We start from the raw sequence: 24,718 nt of genomic DNA, 5'->3' as shown, positions 1-24,718 counted from the left end.
TCACGCCTGTAATCCCAGCACTTTGGGAGGCTGAGGTGGGTAGATCACCTGAGGTAAGGATTTCGAGACCAGCCTGGCCAAGATGATGAGACCCCGTCTCTACTAAAAATACAAAAATTAGCCGGGCGTGGTGGCGTGGCTGTAGTCCCAGTTACTCGGGAGGCTGAGGCAGGAGAACTGCTTGAACCCGGGAGGCAGAAGTTGCCATGAGTGGAGATCGGGCCATTGCACTCCAGCCTGGGTGACAGAGCACGACTCCGTCTTAAAAAAAAAAAAAAAAAAAAAGATATACATGGAGATCCTGGAATCAATCCCCTAAGTATACCAAGGGATGACTATACCAGCCACTGTTCCAGACACTGAGGGTAAGATGGGAGGAAAACAGAGAAACCCATGCTTTCGTGAGGTTTACTCTATCTCATATGTATGCACGTGCACACACACATGCACACATACACACACACATAAATGAGACCTCCTGGCCCACCAATTCTGGAAAGATTAACTAGGGCAAATCCCAACATATGGACAAAAGATTCTTACCACTAAGACAAGTGAAATGCTTAAAAAGTTCCCTCTCTCACAAAAGATGAATGCACTAAAAATGCATCCAAGAATATAACTTTAAAAAACCAAAGGCTCTGTTGTCATAAAGGAACTTGGGAATACATGTAAGTGTTCGGAGAGCCAAATGTTATAGATCCCCGGGCAGGTCTGCTGGAGGTTACTGATTTTTTCCCCTCTAAGAAGTGACAGAATTGATTATCTTTGGCAAGAACACGATGAACAACAGCTCAAAGCAGACAGAGATTGAAACAAGCCCTTTGGCTGGGATCAACCACTGAAAAAGCAGCTCAGCATATTTCTTTCATTTTCACACACACCAGAACTTGAAGATTCAGAAGATTCACAAGGCAGGCATTTGCTTGGTGTGCTGGTTTGTTTTTTAGGCTTTTGTTATTGTTGCTGTTGGCCCTACATGCCACTTATTTATGTAACATTTCATTGTTTTTCTAAAAATTGTAAAAATAAGAAATGCTTTATAGACAAAAGTCCCAACAACATCGACATGCATCAAGAAAGATGCGAATGTCCCCCCCTCCCAACTTCCATGTCCTAGAAATCACCACTGTCAACACTTTGGTGTTTGTCTAGGACTTTGATGTTCTTATCTAGAATTCTGCCTGTGCTTTATGGATATATATTATTACAGAAGCCTAGTTTTGTTTTTACACAATGGGATACTCTTATAAATACTGGGTTGGAGATATTTAAATATGGCCTTTTTTAATGGAGAATCTAGATGGCCCTCTCTTCTCCATGTTATTACACAAATCTACCTCATTCTTTTAATCCATGGCTATTTAATCCATGCCATGGATATAACAGCATTTTTCAAACTGCCCCTAACTGACAGATGTCTGTTTTTGTTTTCTGTTTAATTTTTAATTATTTTTTTTTAATTTATTCTTTTTTGAGACAGAGTCTTGCTCTGTTGCCCAGGCTGGAGTGCACTGGTGTGATCTTGGCTCACTGCAACCTCCACCTCCTGGGTTCAAGTAATCCCCCTGCCTCAGCCTCCCGAGTAGCTGGGATTACAGGCGCATGCCACCACACTCGGCTAATTTTTGTATTTTTAGTAGAGATGGGGTTTTGCCATGTTGGCCAGGCTGGTCTCAAACTCCTGACCTCAAGAGATCCACCCGCCTTGGCCTCCCAAAGTGCTGGGATTACAGGCATGTGCCACCACGCCTGGCCTAATTTTTATTTTTTGAGGGTACATAGTAAGTGTATATATTTATGGGGTACATGAGATGTTTTGGTATAGGCATGCAATACATAATAATCACATCATGAAGAATGGGGTATTCATCCCAATTGAAGGATTTTTAAAAGACTTTTCATTCTGAATTAATTATAGACTCGTCAGTAATTGAAAAAAACAGTAGAGAGAAGTCCTGGGTACCCACCACCCAGCTTCTCCCATTTACATAACTATAATGCATTATTAAAGCTAGGAAACTGACACTAGTATAACACAACTAACTAGTCAATTTCACTCAGTTTTACATGCATACTTTTTGGGGGAAAAAGAGCATGTCTTTGTGTCTAATTCAATGACCATTTTACCAATCTATATGGAGTTGGAGAACCACAACCATATTTAACTGTTGGATTTTTTAAGGTGATCTCCAGATTAGGTTATTTATAATTATTTACCCACTTCAAAAGTACAGGAGGAGAGAAAAGAAGTCAGGCCAAGGCTGCATTTCTATTTTAAACATTCTACGGCGCTTTATTATGGCAGCCCGAACGGACTACGACATGCCTTGATTTTTTACCTTGGATTTCAATTTCGATTTGAAATTCTGTAGATGAGATATTCACAACTAAAGGTATTTCTCCTTTCCCTCTCTCACCTGCCTGCCCTGTATATTACCAATTGCTGCAGCCGAACTTTACCATCCCCTATTTTGAAGTCTCGGCCTCTAATGGATACACACAGTTCTACTCTGCAGGTGACTCATAGCGGCCACTATCAAAGAGCTTTTAGGCACCAAATTGTCACGTGCACCTTTAACACCACCTTCCATACCGACATCAATTCTTCTGCAGTTTGAAAATGACTATTTTTTTTAACAAGACACTGCATGTCCTTTAAGTGTGCCCAAGAATCAGAGTTTATTATTATTCAGCTGACCTAATTTTTTAATCACTTATTCTAGTGCAATAATGATTTCCTAGAGCTTATTCCCAGCTTCTGCCATCCTTTGAGATGACTGGGGCTTAAAATAAAAAGAAGACTGCCTTGTGACATTTTGTTTTTAATCTGATTTTGCCTTTCGCTAAAATAAGAAAAAAAAAAGCGTTCTCATTTCACCACGTCAATCCTGCTTGTATGTTTCCGTCGTTCAGTGGAATACCAAGAAAACAGTCGAGTTCATGGTACCCTTCCCAGAAGCGGGGGAAAGCATGTGGTTGCTGAAACTATGCTGAGGACCATAGAGAACCAGCAGCAAAACTTCAAACAATCTTTCCTTTATCCTGGCTTGATTTAAAATCAATTTACTTAATGGTAAGACTATTCACCTGAAGTACAAGATGTCCCAGTTTTTCTCCTCATAATTTAGAATCTCAAAAAGTAAAAAGGTAAACAGTGCATACTTGTTGAAAAGTTAGAAAACAGAGATGGGCGGCTGGGCACGGTGGCTCTTGTCTGTGATCCCAGCACTCTGGGAAGCCGAGGCGGGAGGATCACTTGAGGCCAGGAGTTAGAGATCAGCACGAGATCAACAAGGTGAAACTGCATCTCTACTAAAAATACAAAAATTAGCTGAGTGTGGTGATGCATGCCTGTAGTCCCAGCTACTCATGAGGCTGAGGCATGAGAATCGCTTGAACCTGGGAGGTGGAGGTTGTAGCGAGCCGAGATTGCACCAGTGCGCTCCAGCCTGGGAGACAGAGTGAGACTCTGTCTCAAAGGGAGAAAGGAAAAAAAAAAAAAACAGATAGGCAAAGAAAAATAAGTTACGCTGGCCCCAAATCTCACACTCCAGTGATGTTCTGTCATTTCTCCTTCCCAACTCTCTCGCACAGATATAAAAATCATGTCTGCGAGTACTAAGATGTGGGGCGCTACACTAAACACCGTAGATACAGTGACTTCTTTGATCCTTGCAACAGACTAGAAAATAGGAATCATTAATATTGCTCCCATTTTACAGATAAAGAGAGAAGACTCAGAGTGGTTAGGAACAAGTTACCTGCTCCCTACTCTATCACAACAGCTGTAACGGAGCTGAGATGCAGACCCAGGCACCCCGACTCCAGAGCCCACACCTGAACACTAGGCCACACTGCCACTTACAGCACACACAGCAATGTGTGTAACTTTCTTTTTGCACTTAGCCATATACCATGAATACCCTTACGTCAGTATGCACAGATCATCAGGAGTCTCCATCATTTTAAATGGCCCCATTAACACCCCACTGAATGCACATACCATAACCAGTCCTCTCTGATGCTTGCCTCCAATTTTGCACTACTGTGAACAAACCGTGTGTGCATTTCTGTGTGTGTTTATAATGTTTATGCACTCGTCTAACTTACAGGATAAATTCTTAAAAGTGGGATTGCTCGGTTAAAGTCATGTCCTTTTTTTTCTTTTCTGTACAGCTTTCAACATGTGTTGGCAAGATCTAGGAAAAGGCAGATGTCTTTCAACTTTGCTTTGCTCTATATGTCCTTGTTTTGTAGTCTCTCTTTTCTTTTCAATGATCAAATAAAGACAAGGAAAGCTTCATCTATCACAGTCTTTTTTTTTTTTTTTTTTTTTTGAGACAGTCTGGCTCTGTTGCCCAGGCTGGAGTACAGTGGTGCGATCTCGGCTCACTGCAACTTCTGCCTCCCAGGTTCAAGCGATTCTCTGCCTCAGCCTCCTGAGAAGCTGGGACTACAGGCACAAACCACCACGCACAGTTAATTTTTGTATTTTTTGTAGAGACAGGGTCTTTACAAAAGACAGGCCTGGGCAACATAGTGAAACTCCATCTCTACAAAAAAATACAAAAAATTAGCCAGGCATGGTGATATACACCTATATATCCATGTTAGCCAGGCTGGTCTTGAACTGCTGGCCTGAAGTGAACTGCCCACGTCAGCCTCCCAAAGTGCTGGGATTACAAGCATGAGCCACCGTGCCCGGCCTATCACAGTCTTCATGACAGTTTGAATTGGTGTTCTACTAAAACTGCTTCTCAGTCTTGGAAAAGAAAAAAAATATGTGTCTGCTATGATTCTGATGTCACTTCAATTCCTGACAATACTTCAACTGGCAAAAAAGAAAAAAGAAAAGAAAAATAAAATTATAAAAGAAATTAAGCATCTGAGTTTTGTTTTCCTTCCATAAAATACCTGCTCTCCAGACTTTATTGGATTATTATAAACACAAAAGGGGTACATGAAGGTTAAGTGAAGAGGCAATAAGGCTTGTTGGCCCTGGAGCCCAATTCTATGGGTTTGTATCAAGTCACCAACCATCTTCCTTTTTTTTCTTTTTTAATGAGACAGTGTCTTGCTCTGTCACTCAGGCTGGAGTGCAGTAGTACAGTCACAGCTCATTGTAGCCTTGAACTCTGGGGCTCAAGTGGTCCTCCCACCTCCGCTTCCTGAGTAGCTGGGACTATAGGCATATATCACCGTGTCTGGCTAATTTTTTGTATTTTTTTGTAGAGATGGAGTTTTGCTATGTTGCCAAGGCTCGTCTCAAACTCCTAAAATCAAGTGATCCTCCCACCTTGGCCTTGCAAAGTGCTGGGATTACAGATATGAGCCACCACACCCAGCCACCAAACTGCTTTCTAGCTGTGTGGCCTCACTTAGGTACATGGCCTCTGGAGCTACCACATTCCCCTCCCACAGTTGTCAAAATGAGACTATCTCAGAAAAGCACTCAGCACAGAACCAGCCACCATGGCAAGCCCTCTATAAAGGCTGGCTAGCACTAACATTACTATAGCTGTTATGAAAGGGTCCCATTAACGTTAAAGGGCACAGTGGGCAGGGGCTGTCACCATACAGGAGGTGAGCGTCACACTGAAGCCACCTGGCAGTTACCTCGGGGGCATGGTAGGAGATGCACTGGAAGATCCAGTCCATGGCAGGCGGGTACAAGGGGAGGTAAGATGGGAGCTCCACTCCTTGGACCACCAGCTGGTTCTGGACCGTATCCCCATGAATCTACAGGAGGCCAAACAAACACTTAGAAAAGGAGGGGAAAAACCAAACAACAAACAAAACATACACAACTCACAGACTGTGCATACTTGTAAGCATGTGGACAGCCCTGAGAGAAATAGCCTGGTTTCTCGGTTGTTGTTTTTTTTTAAACCAAAAAAAAACACAGAAAGTTTCTCATGTCACCAAGCCGAGCTGTTTTGGGAATGAGTGCTGTGGAAAGCAGGAACCTGATAAAAATGGAGCCAGCAGATGCTCAGAAGCAAGGCTGATCGACTGGAGACGTTTCCTGTTAACACATGCATATTAACTTTCTCCGCTTATTCAGTACAATCAACACATTTTAATTGTCTACAACAGAAGCTAGTGTAATTTTCCAGGGCTTGCACATTTAAAGAGCTTTAAGGCATTCTCAACTTGGAAAACCAACTGGGTTTTGTGAATTTGCTATCATAAAACTGTTATATCGATGAGCTATTCTGATAGTGTTCTCTTACCTGTTTGAACGTAAGGAGGAAGTCAAAAAAGTTCTTATTTAGGGTTTCTTTGAGATGTGGGGCCACTTCCATTCCCACCTGCAGCCAGACAAATGGAAAAACTGGTTGCAAATAATAACTATAGTATGATTTTATTTTTGGAAATTAAAAAATATATATACCTATGTTTATAGACACAGAAAAAGTCCAGAAAATTATTATTATTATTATTATTATTATTATTTTGAGATGGAGTCTTGCTCTGTTGCCAGGCTGGAGTGCAGTGGGTGCGATTTCAGCTGACTGCAACCACCGACTCCCTGGTTCAAGGGATTCTCCTGCCTCAGCCTCCCAAGTAGCTGGAATTACAGGCATGTGTCACCACGCCCGGCTGATTTTTGTATTTTTAGTAGAGACAGGGTTTCACATTGGCCAGGATGGTCTTGATCTTCTGACCTCATGATCTGCCCACCCTGGCCTCTCAAAGTGCTGGGATTACAGGTGTGAGCCACAGCGCCCGGCCTTTTTTTTTTTTTTTTCCTTATCTGTTTTTTGTTTTGTTTTGAGACGGAGTCTCGCTCTGTTGCCCAGGGTGGAGTGCAGTGGCACGATCTTGGCTCACTGCAACCTCCACCTGTCGGGTTCAAGCAATTCTCCTGCCTCAGCCTCCCAAGTAGCAGGCATTACAGGCATGTGTCAGGACACTTGGCTAATTTTTGTATTTTTAGTAGAGATGGGGTTTCACCATGTTGACCGGGCTGGTCTCCAACTCCTGACCTCAGATGATCTGCCTGCCTCGGCCTACCAAAGTGCTGGGATTACAGGTGTGAGCCACCAGGCCCAGCCTGATTTCTTTTTCAATAAACATGTATTGCTTTTATAAGAAAGACCACAGAAGCTATTTTTAATAAAAAAGGGCAACATTTGCAGAAATCATCTTTGCCCTTCCCCAAAGGTATTGAATGTATTTCTGAACAGACGACCAAGAGAACAAATCAATACAGAACTAAAAAGGAATGTACTCTCAAGATTGTGTATACAATAAAAAAATGATAAACACACATGGGGCTGTACTTATTAGACGAAGCACAAAGATTATGGTACGTGAGAGAGTCAGCTTGAATTCCAGATGTGGTGCTGCCCCCGTTACATGCTTAGTTAAAAGCTATACAAATCCATTCTTTGCAAGGCAGAGATAAGAGCAGACATAAATTTTAATACATTTTATGCAATTTTATATAACGTGAGCATGAAGTGTAACAATGCTATAATCCACTGGGTCCTGACTTCATTGTTAAAAAACAGACTGTAACATTTCTAGCTGAAGAAATTTACTAATCATAGAGAAGGTGCCAGTACTGGGGTTAGATGGAAAAGTAGAGGGATGAGCTACGGAGGGGAGTTCATAGGTTTAAAACACAACATCACGGTGTTTCTTAAACTGAGCTCCTCAGAAACGCTTCATTTCCAAATTGCTGCTTAACCGCAAAAACAACTTCGTAGGCTGGGCTGCAGTGGCTCACACCTGTAATCCCAGCACTTTGGGAGGCCCAGGTGGGCCAATCACTTGAGGTTAGGAGTTTGAGACCAGCCTGGCCAACATGGTGAAACTCTGTCTCTACTAAAAACACAAAAATTAGCCGGGTGTGGTGGCGCACGCCTGTAGACCCAGCTACTTGGGAGGTTGAGGTGGGAGGATCGCTTGAACCCGGGAGGTGGTGGTTGCAGTGAGCAAGATTGTGCCACTGCACTCCAGCCTGGGCAACAAAGTGAGACTGGTTCCCCATTTCTTCAAATGGGGAGAGATTTCTCCCATTCACCTTCCACTACCCAGAAGTCATGATGGGTAACAATAATAATGTTTTTCAGATGGCATTTGAGAACCACCAGGGCGTTAAATTCCAAGAGCAGCTCTGTGATTGCTGGGTACAGGAAGTGCTGTTTTCAAGGACAAGCACATAGATTAAAAAAAAAAAAAAAATATATATATATATATATATATATAAAAATAAGAAATATCAGATCCAGTTCTACAGTGTTCTGATTCTCCTTCCACTTAATCATATTGTAGAAAAGACAATAATTATCTGTTAGGTGACAGCAAAGGCTGGCCTGGTGGCTGAGCCATGGAGATGAGCTGAAGCGGCTGTGAGTTAGGAGTTAATCATACCTTCCTTTAATAAACAGCTTCAAGCTCCCCCCACGCTCTACCCACTCAGAGCTTTTGTTTTCTGTTTTTCTCTTCTCATGGGCCAAATGAGCAGCTTGGATATCTGCTTGGGTCTAAAAGATTTCTACCCAGAGCAGCAAGGGTATTGCTCATGATTCCCATCTGCTGTTTCGGCCTGCCCAGCATTCATCCCCCCCATTGCTGGTATCAGCAAATTAGATTTGTCTCTGGGGAATCAAACCTTCCTCTTGGACCATGAGGTTTGTGGTGGAGCTAGATCCACCTCACCCTGAGCTCCATGCAAGGGCATGTGACCCAGTCAGTAAGTACCCAGACACCAACCCCAGACCCCAACCCATGGCCACGTGACTAGTCTAGGGGTGGACAAGCAACCCGAGGTAATCCACCAAGAATCAGCTCTGAGGCTCTGGCTAGATCTACTGGCAAGAAGACACACTTTCCAATAAGGTTCCTAAGGTGGTAGGATGGAAGCCAGAGGCCGCTATGGGCCATCATATAAAAAAAGCAAGCCACAGAATGAAGCTAACTCAAAGAACAGCAGAGCTGAGTGATGTGGGGAGAGGCTGATTCTTGACAGCACCCTTTGAGGGCCTGCATCCGGCCATGCCTGCACTACCCCTGGCCTCTCCAGACACTGGTCAGTAAGTTCCCATTTTTGCTTAAAGTAGTATGAACTGGGTTTTTGCCACTTGCAACTGAAAGAAATCTTACTAATACACAGGCTGTCTCTTTTTGTTTGTTTGTTTGAGGCAGTCTTGCTCTGTCACCCAGGCTGGAGTGCAGTGGTGCGATCTTGGCTCACTGCAACCTCTGCCTCCTGGGTTCAAGTGATTCTCGTGCCTCAGCCTTCCGAGTAGCTGGGACTACAGGCGTGTACCACCACGCCCGGCTAATTTTTTGTATTTTTTAGTAGAGACGGGTTTTTGCCATGTTGGCCAGGCTGGTCTTGAACTCCTGACCTCAAGTGATCTGCCCACCTCGGCCTCCCAAAATGCTGGGATTACAGGCATGAGCCACCGCGCTTGGTCTCTCTTACTCTTTTAATGTTAAAGAGACTTTTAGAAACTACCCAACCAGCGGAATCAATGCATTGCCTGGACTGACAAAAATGATTTCAACAGACGCAGGGCACTCTACTACCAATCTTGCTGGGGGGTCTGCTCTGTCCTCTGCATCTTCTCCTCATTGTCACTGTGTTTCAAGTTGCATCTGCCATTCAAAGGCACTTTATATGTAACAAACATGATCGTGTACCCTAACTCACGTACCTGATCTCAAACATTAAAAGGGAACAGGCTTGCAAAAACTACATACTTCCCCACATTCTGATTTCTCTTTAATAACCAGAATTATTTGCATAAGAGACAGCACGATTCTAAGTCTTTATCACCGGGTCTCCGATATCAGGCCTTATTCAAATGATGTCAAGGTGTGTTCAAAGCATTTGCTATGTTCTACAAGGTGAAAGGCAGCAGAGAAGAAATACATAAACAAGGCTGGGCACGGGGGCTCACACCTGTAATCCCAGCAATTTGTGAGACCGGGGAAGGCAGATTACCTGAAGTGAGGAGTTCAAGACCAGCCTAGCCAACATGGTGACACCCCGTCACGGCTAAAAATACAAAAAGTAGCTGGGCATGGTGGCAGGTGCCTGTAATCCCAGCTACTCGGGAGGCTGAGACATGAGAATCGCTTGAACCCAGGAGGCAGAGGTTGCAGTGAGCTGAGATTGCACCACTGCACTCCAGCCTGGGCAACAGAGTGAGACTCTGGTGCAAAAAAACAAAACAAAACAAAAAAAGGCGCAGTGGCTTACGCCTGTAATCCCAGCACTTTGGGAGGCCAACGTGGGCAGATCACTTGAGGTCAGGAGTTCGAGACCAGCCTGGCCAACATGGTGAAACCCCATCTCTACTAAATATACAAAAATTAGACAGGCGTGGTGGCGGACACCTGTAATCTCAGCTACCCAGGAGGCTGAGACAGGAGAATCATTTGAACCCAGGCAGTGGAGGTTGCAATGAGCCGAGATGGCGCCACTGCACTCCAGCCTGGGCGACACAGTAAGACTCCATCTCCAAAAAAAAGAAAGACCATATAACCTCCATTGGTTACATTTTTCCATACACAAAAAACTTAATAGCCTAGCTGAAGCCTCATGGTGCTTTAAAGAAGGGCATGGGCAAGTAATTTCTAATCAGTCCCTCTACCCCCTTTCACAGCAGCCACCTAAGCCAGGCCACACAGACCCTGAGGCCTGCCATCATGTGGGACACTGCTCCCCTGCCAAGCAGAAAACTAATAAAGCAATCAAAGTCAAGACAAAGGAAGAGCATGTTTGAAGTCAATGAAAAGCAACCTGTTAGCCCAAAGGCCCTGGGAACCTCCTTCCCAGCAAGAACTGAGAAACAATTAATTCTGAAAACCAGTTCATTTGTAAGAAGATGACCTTAAACATCCCCTAATTAGAGCTACGGTAAGTTGGTCTACTTTAAAATTAATTTTTAAAAGAAACCCTACAGTTCTACTTTCTGTGGCAGAGCCATGATCTAAAATTAGCCGCTAATAAAGTCCTTCTCTCAGTGACTTGCGGGGTGGTGGGGAAGGAGGGCCCTGTGTGAACATTCAAGGAGACGGGCGGCAGCCATGCCGTCAAGGGCAGTGACTCGCATGGCCTACCCGGCACAGGTAGGCACGGGCATACACCGACACCAGTGGGTCTCCGATCCCTCTGATCATGCATGTCAACCGGGGCAGGCACTCTGAAATTCCCCTGCGAGAGACAAAAAAAGGCCAGCATTATATTCAACGTGAGAACTCGCTGTTCTTTAATTTTTTAAATAAAGATAAAGACTTCCTAAATTTCAGGGAGGGGGGGAAAAATCAAGTTACAGTAACAAACCAAGGTCAAAGTTTCAGTTTTCTAAGGCAATGTAACAACAGTCTTTCTCTTCTGATACAATTCATTCATTGAATGATTTCTTTCATCGTTATCATTTGCTCAGTGGTGGAGGCTAACCACATTTTTTCCCCAGTCGAGGTCACATTTATTTTATTAATTTTAACAGTTTTTGTCTTCAATTATTTTCCATCGACTGGGCACCCCTTGATCTTCTCTCCACATGTACTTTTGTTTGCCACAGATTTACTGTCCCATATCCTGTTCCTTCCGTGAATCTCAGGCTGGCATCTGACATCCTCCAACCACCAACAATGTGAATTACAATTTATTTCTCCTGCAACGTATGTCTTCCCTCTGCCTAAGGCATTATCCTCCTCCAACTGGTGAGGCAAAATAATGTTTCTTCAGCCCCCATGTTATTCCCCCAAACTATTCCAGGCAACCCTAGATCCAAATCCAACACACTTGAGATAAATTCTAAATCCAATCAGAAGAGCTATCTGTGGAGCACCGTGAATCAGTCACTCCCAGGCTTCAAGGAATTTATTATCTAGCTATCTAACATGACTCAGCATTTCACCTGCTCTGCAGAAAGCAGATCTGGGTCCCCCACGTCCTGTAACTACTCTCAAAACATTGTGATAAATTGAGTAGCATGGACCTAAGCCACTAAGGGCAAAGGCTTTTGCTTCTGACGTCATTTTCATCATCATCATCATCAACAGCAGCCAACATGGAGGATGGGCCCACCGTGTGCCAGGGGTGACGCTCATTGTTGCATGTGTGACCCAAAGGACCCCCTCAGACCTCTTCTTAGGGTCATGTTCCCAGGAGAGGGAGCCAGAGGTTCTGAGGCTGTAAGTAACTTGTTCAAGACCATACAGCTAGTACCAGTACAGCCAAGATTCAAATCCAGTTGAGCTGATCTTCCATGACCTCCTTAACCAACTTCTCCAGGCTTGAGTTTTCCTCTCTCTAATATGGGGATTAGGATGGTGTCTCTACTTCATTCAGTTTTCATTTGGATTCAATGAGAAAAAGAACAGAAGGTGCTTAACACACATTAAGTACTCAGTGAATAATGGCTACTATTACATTGCCATTACTATCTGTGTACACACGGGAGATTTTTAGAAATTTTATGGTTCTAGATTTTACTGAAGAGCCTTACGTTTTGGAGAGGAATTTGTTACATTTCAGGATGGATGCCTCCACGTAACTACAAAAACATCCTGTTAAGGAAGATGTTTTCCAGAAGGTCTACTCCCTATGGAGAAAAGACTAAACTATCCATGAATAGAAGTAGGCAGGTCTTAGCAGATGGGGACCACAGTGGCCCTCAACAATCCAGCGAATTAAGGTAGCTTATGGTTTCTACATATGGTTTTCAAAGTTTCATACTTATTTGAAATAAATTGTGGAAAATGTTATACGTTGATTCATAGTTGCATGCTGAAATATAAACTGGGTTTTGAGCATTTCTAATCCATGCTTTATGGGGAAAGAAAGAACTTTAGGTAACTAAGATGGAATTTATGTATAAGTCAAATTCTCTGTTCTTCAATAGTAGCATTTGCCCTGCAAAGCTTGACCCTGTTCTTTCAAGTTCTTGGAATCAGAGAAAACACAAATATGAAGCATTTTAATTGAGAGAATTAAGGTGGGAATGTTCCTCAAGGAAACAAATGCTTGACACATGGCATCGTATTCAAAGTAAAAGACAAAAAACTGGAAAGAGCAAGAGTCCAAGGGTTTCTACAATGTGGCTTGCCCTGTATGTGTTTTCAGGCTAGCAACCCTAACGGGACCAAATTTTCAATAAGAATGTCAGGGCATCCCATCACATGGCTTCTATTAACAGTACAACTCTTTTAGCCTATCTTTAAAATCAGCAGACCAAAAAAAAAAAAAAAAAAAAAAAAAAAAGGATACAATCTTGGAATGAGTTCCCTGATGGAGGCAATCTTGAAAAACCAATTTAGGCATGTTTCCTTGGCCGTGTCATTTGCATTCTCTGGAGAAAAGTGATCTGTAATACAAAAAACAAGACCCATCAGCCCTCCTAAATCTCAGGATCTGTGTGAGTCCCTGGATGGGAATACATTACCCTGGAGCAGAAAAGGGGGTGACTCAGCCTGTTTCTTTCCTTCCAAATATCACTATTAGGAAGTAACTGATGATAACAATAGTTTACACAAACACAGGCTTTCTAAGTGCCAAGTGTCATTCGCAGTGCTTTACAGACAGCTCACCTGATCCCATATAGCAACCCTCTGAGGTATGTAGTTTTATTATCTTATTTTACAGATGCAGAGACCAAGGCACAGAGGAATGTAGTGACTCACCCAAGGCACACAGCAAGCAAATGTAAGAGTTAGAATTCAACCCAGGCACTCTGGCCCTGCGGCCGACATTCTTAGCCACTGCCTCTAATATAATCCAGAGGTTCTTGGTTACCTACCAGTCACTATGACAACATTGTTGAGAATTCCAGATGCTTTACAGACCTGCGACTGCAACACGAAATGTGATCTAAGCTTTTGCTCTACACATCACAATGGGCCAGAGGAAGGTAAAGCAAGGCCTCTGAGGTGAGAAACCAGCCAGAATTATGTTGCCGGCTCACGACTGGCTCCAAGAGAGTCATCTTGTGAAACTGCCAGTTTACTCCATTAGCTATTCTCTTCCTTTTTAATAAAAGAACTCGCATTTTCCTGCAGGACACAGGGCCATCCTTGCAGCTAGGTGTGGTCACGTGGGTCAAGTTCTGGTCCTAGGATATATAAATAGAAGGGCAACTTCTGAGAAGTATCTTTAAGGGAAGGGGCTTGCCTTCCCTCACTTCTTCTTTCTGCTCACTGACTGGAATGCAGACATGACAGCTGGAACCTCTGCAGCCATACTGACCATGAGAGCAACAAGACAGAAGTGAGGATCCTTGGTACCAGGGGCTAGCTGGCCCATCGGCCCTGACCTTCATGACTGTTATTTTGAGTTTTCTGGAACTGGTACCCAAGCTTGATTTTGACATACATATTTTTAAACAGCAGAAATTTATTTCTCACAGTTCTGGACTTGACATACATCTTAAGGAATGGAAGAGAATATGGAGAAATGAAAGAAAAAACACAAAACTTACCAACACCATGAAGGCCTTTGTTAACCTCTCACATGGAAATGATTTCAGCAAAGATTAGAGCTCTATCCCACCACTGGATGTTTTATACTTTTAGGATTAATTCAAAAAGGGAGAAGCTGGCCAGGCACAGTGGCTCATGCCTGTAGCCCCAGCTACTTGGAAGGCTGAGGTGGGAGGATCAATAGAGCCCAGGAGTTTGAGGCTGCAGTGAGCTATGATTGAGCCACTGCACTCCAGCCTGGGCAAAGCGAGACAGAGTAAGACAGAGCAAGACCTTATTTATTTATTCTCTAAAAAATGAATAAATTAATTAAAAGGGAGAAGTTAGTTACTTTAGAATATAGCAAATGATTCTTAGCTTGCTGGCTTTCATCCTATTTTGCAATGAGTCATTTTCATCCCTGATTCTGTCATTTGGTAGTATATGAAGGTGATCAAAATTCCCACAGAATCAGCAAAAAAGATAAACCTCTAGGTACTTCTCTAGCAGAGAACAGTCACTAATCACAACTGCAGATATTTTGAAATTGCAATCTCCTCACTCTATTTTTGGATGTCTGGCATGCTTCATTCACTTGAGAACTATTTGCTTACCATTTTCAAAAGGATGGGAAATGACCATTTTCCCCTTTCCAGCCTAGATCTCTACAGATGAAGTAACTTTTTTTTCTACTTTCAAGAGATCCAGACAGGAAAAGATAGCAGTTATTCTTACATTCATTTGTCAATCTTCTCTTTGGGGAGAGGGAAGAGCAGTGTTAATTTCCCTTCATATGACTGAATCTTGTGGCTTAAAATCCAAAAGCAAAAATAGGTCTCTGAGGTCATCTACAAAATCTCTCACTGTCTAGTTGAAGGAACTGAGATTCAGCAATGGCTAAAACAAACTGGTTCAGGTTGCCTGAAAGAGTTGGGAATCAGGCTAAAGGCAGGCTGCCCTGCATACACGCATTGACTACAAGCTATACGACAATCTGCATACACCAATACAGAATCTTTAGGCTTTCCTTCCAGCTCAAGAGATAATTTAGGAAAAGGATTATGTTATGCGGGACTTTAAAATCTTACAGCAAACTAAATATTATATTCCTTTACTTCATGTGCTCAACACAAACGCCTTAAGGGCCAACTAAAGGTGGTGTTCCAGGCTTTGGGGAGATAACAGTGCACAAGGTAGATCCTATCTTCATGAAACTTACATTCCAGTGGGATGAGACAAATGCTAAACAGGAAAGAGAATAAGCAGGCAAACAAATAAGATAATATCTAACAGCAGTAAGTACTATTAAAGATACTAAACTAGGTATTGGAATAAAGAGTGACTTGAGTGTGATTTAGGGGAAGGGGCTCATTAGATGCAGTGGTCAGAGAAGGCTCCCACAGAGGCGGCATTTGAGCTGAGCCCTGAATTACGAAAGGGAGCCAGCCATGCCTAGATGTGGAAGAAACATATTCCAGGGAGAGAAAACAGCAAGTGCAAGGCCCTGAGGTAGGTATAACCTCACTATGGTCAAAGAACAAAAAGCAAGCCAATTTGCTGAGCAGAAAGGGGAGCAGCCAGCATGACAAGCCAGTTCATACACGGCTGAAGCCTTGGTGAGGAGTTTGAGAGTTTTTCTAAACATAATGGAAACCCCCTGAAGGGTTCTGAGCACAGGAATGGCAAGGACACGACACAGTTTAGACTTTAGCACTTGGGCTGCTACATGGGGACTCCTTCAAAATCTGGAAATTAATTCAAAAGACACTTCAATATAACAAAGAACAGAGATTTTCTTTCTAGCTCCCACTTATTTTTCTTTTATGGTGCTGCTTTTTTTCAAACCTGAACTTCTGTGGGTATTTTAAGAGGAGGCAGGAGACCAATGACTCTAGTTCTCTCATTTATTTGCCAAGTCTCTACCCTAGCAGCGAGAGGTCTCTTTACGTAACAGTGTTACAGGGATTGGCACCATCTTAGTTAGCATGTGCTGGAAAGGCCAGGTCAGTTAAGGCCACTGCTTATCCCGATGTGGCCCACATCAGCCACAGGGGAAAACTGAAGATGGGAATGCTGAGAAGATGGTGATGGGAACCATAATACAATAAACCCAAATTATCTCTCCCAAGCTGGAAATAAAATGATTTGACTTCTCAGAGTCGATGGTCTCTTTATGCATAAGCTGGATTAAGAACTGTTGGGAAAAAATGACCACATCTAGTAGTGTGTGATTTTCATGAACCCAAAAGACACTGTATCTTTCTCAACTCCGAAGAGCTATACCTTAGTTAAAATTCCTGAAGGCAAAGGGCTCAAGTATGAAATTCACCCAACAGAACTTGATTTAAATGGAAAGAATGAGTACAAATGCCACCAAATTTCTCTTCACACATAATCTCTTTGGGCAGAATTCTGCACAGGAGATTTCTAAAGCTTTCATGATAATTATACTTAAGAGTCATTCCTCAGATCACCAACAACTTTGAAAAACATAATCTACTGTTCTTTTCAGGTTCTTGGAACTGGAGCTAACACAAGCAGATGAAGATTTTAGCTAAAAGGAAAACAAACAATGATATCATTTAAAGAAAAAAAAACAAATCATTTGCTTTGCTCAAGATCAAAAATAGTTATTTGGAGAGGGAAGAATTTTAGTGATAAAAGTGCTATAATTAATGTATCTAAACAAGGACTCATCTGTTGTTTTGAACTTTTAAGTTTAGGCAAGGAGTTAGTTATTAGTAATTTTTCCTTAATTGGCCCTAAAATGTTGTTTGTATAGTCACTGAAGACTGGGAGAAAGGAAGATTATTGCAGTAGAGGCAAACTCAAATGCTTCTGGGGGCCAGGCGGGTAAATATGAAAATTTTTAAGAGGTTGGGTATACAACAATAGGAAGAACTAGAGCCTGTATCAAAAGTCATTTTTTTTTAAATGCTGTTGTTGCCAAAAAAAAAAACCTATGTTGGTTTAGTTCCACCTGTTGGCTCAAGTTTGCTGCCAATGGTATAGCATGCTACATGCTGGCAAGTGTGAATTAAATAAATGGATTCGGCCAGGCGTGGTGGCTCATGCCTGTAATCCCAGCACTTTGGGAGGCCAAGGTGGGTGGATCACCTGAGGTCAGGAGTTGAAGACCAGCCTGGCCAACATGGTGAAACCCCACCTCTACTAAAAATACAAAAATTAGCTGGGTGTGGTGGTGCACGCCTGTAATCCCAGCTACTTGGGAGGCTGAGGCAGGAGAATCGCTTGAGCCCAGGAGGCGGAGGTTGCAGTGAGCCGAGATTGCGTCATTGCCCTCCAGCCTGGGCAACAAGAGTGAAACTCCATCTCAAAAATAAATAAATAAATAAACAATTCAGATTTCCCAAATCCTCAAGCCAGTGGAGAAGGCCTTTCCTTTCCACTTGGGCTGGCCTCTGCCTGCCTCTCCCAGATCACTGCCTCCAACCCTGAGATGGCCAGAACATAGGAGGAGCTGCTGAAAAAACATCGTCACAGGTGTGATGCAGTGGCGTGGAGGGTCCCAAAGAAAAACCACATGAGCCACATTAAAAAGGACAGAAACTGGGGAAATTAATTTTAATCATGTACTTTAACCCGATTCATCCAAAATACCGTTTCAACATGTAATCAACATAAACACTATTAGTGAGCTACTTTACCGTCTTTTACTTGTACTGAGTCTTTGAAATCCGGTGTCTTTTTTAATAGTTACGTCGCATCTCAATTTGGACTGGCCACATCTCAAGTGCTCAAGAGCAACACGTGGCCAGTGGCTGCTGTACTGGACAATGTAGATGCAGCACTAAGAAAGAGCAAGGCTCTCAGTAGCTGGTGGCAGGGCCCTGGGCAAGACTCTTCCGTAATGGGTCTGCCCATCTCTGATGAAACAAGATGAGTCCTAAAAGCACTTCGAGACCTAAAAAGCCTTTGAGACCTAAAGCACTTCGAGACCTAAAAAACCTAAAAGCCTGTTGAGTTCTGTTTCTTTCTTTCTGACAAATGTGCACATTAAATGGTATTAAAAAGACAGGCCAAGCACAGTGGCTCATGCCTATAATCCCAGCACTTTGGGAGGCTGAGGTGGGAGGACTGCTTGGGCCCAGAAGTTTGAGAGCAGCTTGGGCAACATAGGGAGACCCCGTGTCTACAAAGATGAAAAAGTAAAAATATTAAATAAATAAAAAAAAAGGGACGGGCACGGTTGCTCATGCCTATAATCCCAGCACTTTGGGAGGCCGAGGCAGATGAATCACTTGAGGTCAGGAGTTTGAGACCAGCCTGGCCAACATGGTAAAAACCCTGTCTCTACTAAAAATACAAAAATTAGCCAGGTGTGGTGGCAGGCACCAGTAGTCCCAGCTACTGAGGAGGGTGAAGCAGGAGAATCGCTTGAATCTGGGAGGCGAAGGCTGCAGCGAGCCAAGATTGTGCCACTGCCCTGCAGCCTGGGTGACAGAGCAAGAGACCATCTCAAAAAAATTAAATAAAGATAAATTGATCGATTGATGGACAGATAGGAAGCAGAAGGAGAGAGAAAAGGAGAGGGTGGGAGAGGAGGAGGGAGAGGAAGAGAGAGAAGGAGAGAGAGGGAGGAATAAAGGAAAGAGGAAAGAAGGAAGAATATAGGTCAGGTTATAGGTTACTGTCACAAACACCTTCTATTCACCTCCTGGGAAGCCCCACTGCAGGAGCAGAGGGAAGTGGAGCGGCAATGGAGCAAGCTGGTTGCTCTAGCTTGGACAGATGAGAACGTTTCCTCATAGCAGTGCTCGGAAGTTAAAAAGAGGAATAAAGGCAAAGGATGCTGCGGCTGAGAGTCCTGCATTGCCAGACACATCATTCTTACCATTTATACGACAAAAGAAATTCATCATCCACTTGTCCCATTATAACCTCCTGGGAATTTAAACTTGATTGACAGTCAATTTAATGCAAAAGCATTTGGGTACAGATTGTGAATTCAAAGCATCAATTACTATTGATCTATTTGACATCATTCTTTAATATACATAAAGTCGTTTTTGATTTTTTTTTCCAAGCAAGTTGCTTCTTAGGAGGGAACGATACATAGGAAAAATATTAAAGTCAAGCAGCAGAGGAAAATATGTTGGTGTGAAAGTTTGGCTGAATCTAACTGTGAGGCCTTTTCACTCTTGCAGATTCAAATGACTTGCCTGAGTCCCTACACGGGCCATTTAGAAACCTTCTAATGTTTTTAGAAGACTGAGATGATCAGAAATCTTCAAAGGTGTTTCTTTTACTTTAACGCACCCAAAATTAAAACCTTTATCAAGCTTCAATGAATCCTGACTCAATAAAAGCCTTCTAGTCCTGACTCCAGGGCAGAATGACACCCCAGGAACAGCTGCGACATTACCTGGTAAGACGCTGCGGCTATCCACACACATGGAAAAGATGCGCTCGTACACAAGCTTTCCTGGGAGGAAAAGGACAGATGGTGTTAGTATCACACTCTTCAGGAGCAAACAGTAAATAAATGTTTGTTAACTAGGGACCCAGAGCTATCATCGCCCAGACAGGCTTTAACTTGTGATGGTATGCTGCCACCTGGTGGGACAGATTTTAAGCCACATTTTTTTTGTTTTGTTTTTAGTTTTTCCAGTAGACTTTTACTTTCTTTGAAAGGCAGAAAAGTGATCGTTTTACCCTTTGGAATCTAAAGGAGTCTCAAGTATCTCCATCCACTCAGACGATGGTCCACACTCCATGCTAGGCCAGAGGTGAAAACAGGCAGCCCACGGGCTGAATCCAGCCTGTGACCAGTTGTGCATGGCCACACCACAACACACAACAGCCCACAAAGTGTTTTAACATTTTTTGAATTGGTTACCAACACGTAAAAACTGGAAGAGGCTGGGCATAGTGGCTCACACCTGTAATCCTAGCACTTTGGGAAGCCGAGGCAGGAAGACTGCTTGAGCCCAGGAGTTCAAGAGCAGCCTGGGCAACACTGTGAGACAGGGTATGTACAAAAAATTTAAAAATTAGCCAGGCATGGCAGTGCATGCCTGTAGTTTCAGCTACTTGGGAGGCTGAGGTGGGAGGATTGCTTGAGCCCAGGAGTTCAAGGCTGCAGTGAGCCATGATCACCCACTGCCCTCCAGCCTGGGTGAGAGAGCAAGACCCTGTCTCAAACACAAAAACTAAAACAAACTCTACAACTTGGGAGAACTCACATGCCATATTTTCTCCTTCTTCACATAAAATATGTCAAAAATGTGGCGATATCTCTACAGGATAACACAGCTAGAGCAAATTAGTAGCTGCCCCTTGAAATGGCATATACACTAACCAGTTTGCCAGTCTCAACCACCCCCTACTGTCTCTCATCATCAGCATGCTTTTCACTCTTTTATGTGACCTGCCCGGTCCCTAGAAGCCTCAGAATTTGAGATTCAACTAGAATGCAAGCTCCACAAAGGCAGAGATTTGTGCTTGTTTTGTTCACTGACATATTCCTAGTACCGATCAGTGCCTGGCACACAGGGGGTACTCAATATTTGTTGGATGGATGAACATACTAGAGGTTTTGTAGGTCATGGGTCATTTTCTTGACAACTTATCTTTGCCACTGTAGCATAAAAGTGGCCACAATGTGCCAACAAATTGATGTGGCTGTGTTCCGATAAAACTCTACACAACAGGTAGGCAGCCTGGACCCCTAAACTGGTACCAAAAGTTTTATTTATTCTGTGCATGTATTTTCAAAATGTTATCAATATGTGGAAGTAAAAAATTAGAGTCCTTATTCATTTTCTAAGCTCTTCTAAGTCACCTTCAATGTGAAAGTATTTCCCTCTATGAGATTTTTTTTTTTTTCCATAACCCTTTATTCAGGGCAATAAAGAACAACACAGCTTGTCCATACACGGAAAAAGAGACAGGAAAATACAAAGATCATTTCAGGTTAAAGAACGTGGGATCAGGTGACATCAAGAGATGATACAATGGCAGGATTAAGTGAAGGAAGCCAGCCAAGCTAAGAGGTACCACCCAGGTGCTTCTTCTAGTATGAGCCACCTACCTAAATACCTACCTATCTACATTCATTCCTTCATTCATTTAGACAGGGTCTCACTCTGGCACTAGGCTGCAGTGCAGAGGCGTGATCACAGCTCACTACGGCCTCCACCTCCTGGGTTCAAGCAATCCTTCCACCTCAGCCTCCTATGTAGCTGGGACCACAGGTATGCGCAGCCATGCTTGGCTAATTATTTTTTTGTAGAGATGGGATTTCCCTATATTCCCAGCCCAAGCAGGTCTTGAACTCCTGGGCTCAAGTGATCTGCTTGCCTTAGCCTCCCAGAGTGCTGGGATTATAGGTGTGAGCCACCACACCTGGCCTTGGACCACCTACATTAAAATTTCCTGAAGGCACTTGCTGAAAATGCAGATTCCTGGTGCCCACCTTAGAGCTACTGGAAAAGAATATTTTATAGCCAGGCGTGGTGGTGCACGCGTGTAGTCCCAGCTACTTGAGAGGCAGAGATAGAAGCTATGATTGTGCCGCTGCACTCCAGCCTGGGGCAACAGAGTGAGACACTGTCTTTAAAAAAAAAAAAAAAAAAAGTATTTTGGAGGATGAGGACTAGGAATATGGATTTCTGAATAACCTTGCTGGGAAATCCTTATACATGCTGAAATGTGAGAACCACTGATTTAGGCAGACACCAGTGGGTCTCTGAGCTAAAACTTGCCTTGCCTCTGGAATCTACAGAAATAGCAACAAACTTCCCTTTTCCCTCTGAGCCAGTGCTTCTCCAACTGGGCTGCAGACTCCAAGCACCTGGGACTATTGAAAATATGTGGATGTCTGCGTCCATCCTCAGAGGTCCTCTTATAAATGGTCTGGATGCAGCTGGGACTTTGTGGGTGTTTGTAAAGCTGCCCAGGTGATTTCAATGTGCAGCTGAGTATGAGAAGCACTGCTCCAAACCACTGGCTCCATTTAGAAGCCCCTGGAAGGCCTTAGAGAACAAGCCCCAGTTCTCAAAGCCACCTGCCTTTTTCCTCCTGGCAGAACGAGCTTTCCTTATCAGCGGCTCTGGGTTCCCTATAGCAGCCACACCTCGTGTAGAGAGAGGCCTCCCTTGTGATGACCCCAGAACCCTGGCATTAGGGATGCACGCAATGTTACCTCGGACCATCACACAGCAAACCACACTAGGTGGCTGCATAACTTCTCACCTCCCATGGTGCACAGAATGAACCCAGCACAAAACACCTTTATTTCCTACACAAAAGTTGCCATCCCTCTAAAACTAGCTTTCTTTTAAAAAAAAAAAAAAATTTCATCTCCACATTCTTTTTCACTTTTTTTTTTTAAGAGACAGAATCTTGCTCTGTCACCCAGGCTGGAGTGCAGTGGAGCAATCACAGCACACTGCAGCCTCAACTTCCTGGGCTAACTTTTAAATTTTTGGTAGAGACGAGATCTCACCATGTTGCTCAGGCTGGTCTTGAACTCCTGGGCTCAAGCAATCCTTCTGCACTGGCTTCCCAAAGTGCTGGGATTACAGATATGAGCCACTGTACTGGGCCTCACTTTCATATTTTAAGGATCTTTTAACTACAAAATTAGTTTTACTGAAAAAAGTGATTTGTCTACTAAGCTAGTAGACAACTATTTTGAGAAATAACACTTGATCCTAGATTTATTTCCTGTCTTGATTTGCTTTCTTACAAATCAAAGACACTAAAAGAGATAAATAATAACAGTGGTAACAGCTAGCATTTTCTGAGCACTTACTTTGTGCCAAGCACTATTCAAGGTCATTTACTTTAATCCTGCCAGCAAGCTCTTAGAAAAGGAAAGACATTATACTTCCTATGAATCCTCTCATTTAATCCTCTCCAGAAACCCTTAGAGGCAGGGTCTACGATAGCCCCATTCTACAGGTGGAGAAACTGAGGCTCAAGTTCACACAACCCTGAAACAGGAGACGCAGGCACTGAAGCCAGAAGCCCACCTCTGTACCCAATGCCTCCAGTGAAATCCCAGCAGAAACCAGGCACACGTCTTCCCACTGTGCATGCCAGTCTCTGTGGATGCTGGGGCCTTAGCCTGCATCCCTGGCACAGCAAGATGCTCTGACCCTCTTGTCAATGATGTCAACAACCATGAAACACCTGTCCCTATACTGTCATGCATCTTCTTTTAGAGCAGAGTAATGACCATGTGCAGAAAAATGGAGCTCAGGACTCTACATTTCCACCAAGCAAGTCAGGGTTTCACTCCTTTTTTATAAAGTGAACACTCATTAGCCCCAAACCTTAATAAAGACTCTTTGAGCATCTGTCCATGCAGGCTGCCTCAACAGTCCTGAGGAATATTATTCACAATAGACTTAAACAACAGCACCCTGGGAACACCATTCTGAAGTGGAGAGGAAGGACGGGGACCTTGTGCTGAAAGCGGCTACTCTGTGTGAATGTTTGGTTTTGAATAGGTAAAACATTCCCTTGGTTCAAAATTCAAAAAAGCTGCAGAAGGTACCAAGCGCAGTTTCTCTCCTGGCCCATCCCATCCACCTCACTGCCCTGCACACCCTCTGAGAGAAACCACTTCTATCGGTTTCTTGGCTATCATTTTAATGTCTCCTTAGGGAGACACAAGAGAATACCAACATGTAGTCTACATTTTCCTCCTTTCTTTTTTTTTTTCTTCTTTTTGAGACAGGGTCTTACTTTTGCTAGGGTGCAGTGGTACCATCATAGCTCACTGCAGTCTCAAACTTCTTGGGCTCAAGGAATCTGCCTGCCTCAGCCTCCTAAGTAGCTGGGACTATAGGTTTGTACCACCAAACCTAGCTATTTTTTTTTAATGTTTTGTAGAGATGGGGTTTTGCTATGCTGCCCAGGATGGTCTTGAACTCCTGGACTCAAGTTATCCTCCTGCCTCAGCCTCCCAAAGTGCTGGGATTATGGGATTACAGGTGTGAGTCACCATGTCCGGCCCTTTCCTTCCCTTCTTTGTTGTTGTTTTGTTGTTGTTGTTGTTGGTTTGTTTGTTTTTCTGAGATAGAGTCTCACTTTATCACCCAGAATGGAGTGCAGTGGCTTGATCTCAGTTCACTGCAACCTCTGCCTCCTAGGTTCAAGCAATTCCCCCACCTAAGCCTCCCGAGTAGCTGGGATTACAGGCGTGTACCACCTCGCACAGCTAATTTTTGTATTTTTAGTAAAGACGGGTTTCACCATGTTGCCCAGGCTGGTCTTGAATTCCTAAGCTCAAAGTGATCTGCCCGCCTTGGCCTCCCAA

General features: G+C 43.4%; 1 protein-coding gene and 1 long non-coding RNA gene across 10 annotated transcripts in view; one reads left to right on the top strand and one right to left on the bottom strand.

Annotated features, from left to right (window-relative positions):
• The window catches only part of VPS35L (VPS35 endosomal protein sorting factor like), a 150,176-nt gene that overhangs the window by 84,194 nt on the left and 41,264 nt on the right, over nucleotides 1-24,718 (bottom strand). For all 9 annotated transcript variants that reach the window (XR_010152569.1, XR_008539754.1, XR_008539756.1 and 6 more), the window contains exons 9-14: nucleotides 19,814-19,873; nucleotides 13,241-13,337; nucleotides 12,480-12,527; nucleotides 11,086-11,179; nucleotides 6,237-6,314; nucleotides 5,620-5,742 (exon numbers count right to left, since the gene is read on the bottom strand). Coding sequence is in view for 5 of the 9 variants with exons in the window: in XM_016929579.4 (XP_016785068.2) it covers nucleotides 5,620-5,742; nucleotides 6,237-6,314; nucleotides 11,086-11,179; nucleotides 12,480-12,527; nucleotides 13,241-13,337; nucleotides 19,814-19,873 (500 nt within the window). In the remaining 4 variants the exon portion in view is untranslated. The remainder of the gene's footprint in view (nucleotides 1-5,619; nucleotides 5,743-6,236; nucleotides 6,315-11,085; nucleotides 11,180-12,479; nucleotides 12,528-13,240; nucleotides 13,338-19,813; nucleotides 19,874-24,718) is intronic.
• LOC134808796 (uncharacterized) lies at nucleotides 13,814-19,736 on the top strand. Its single transcript, XR_010152572.1, has 2 exons — nucleotides 13,814-13,899; nucleotides 19,596-19,736. It is a non-coding gene; the product is annotated as an uncharacterized LOC134808796 (long non-coding RNA).

The sequence above is a fragment of the Pan troglodytes genome, chromosome 18 (assembly GCF_028858775.2).
Source record: "Pan troglodytes isolate AG18354 chromosome 18, NHGRI_mPanTro3-v2.0_pri, whole genome shotgun sequence".
Classification (NCBI taxonomy): Eukaryota; Metazoa; Chordata; class Mammalia; order Primates; family Hominidae; genus Pan; species Pan troglodytes.
This window is presented reverse-complemented; position numbering and strand designations above follow the sequence as displayed.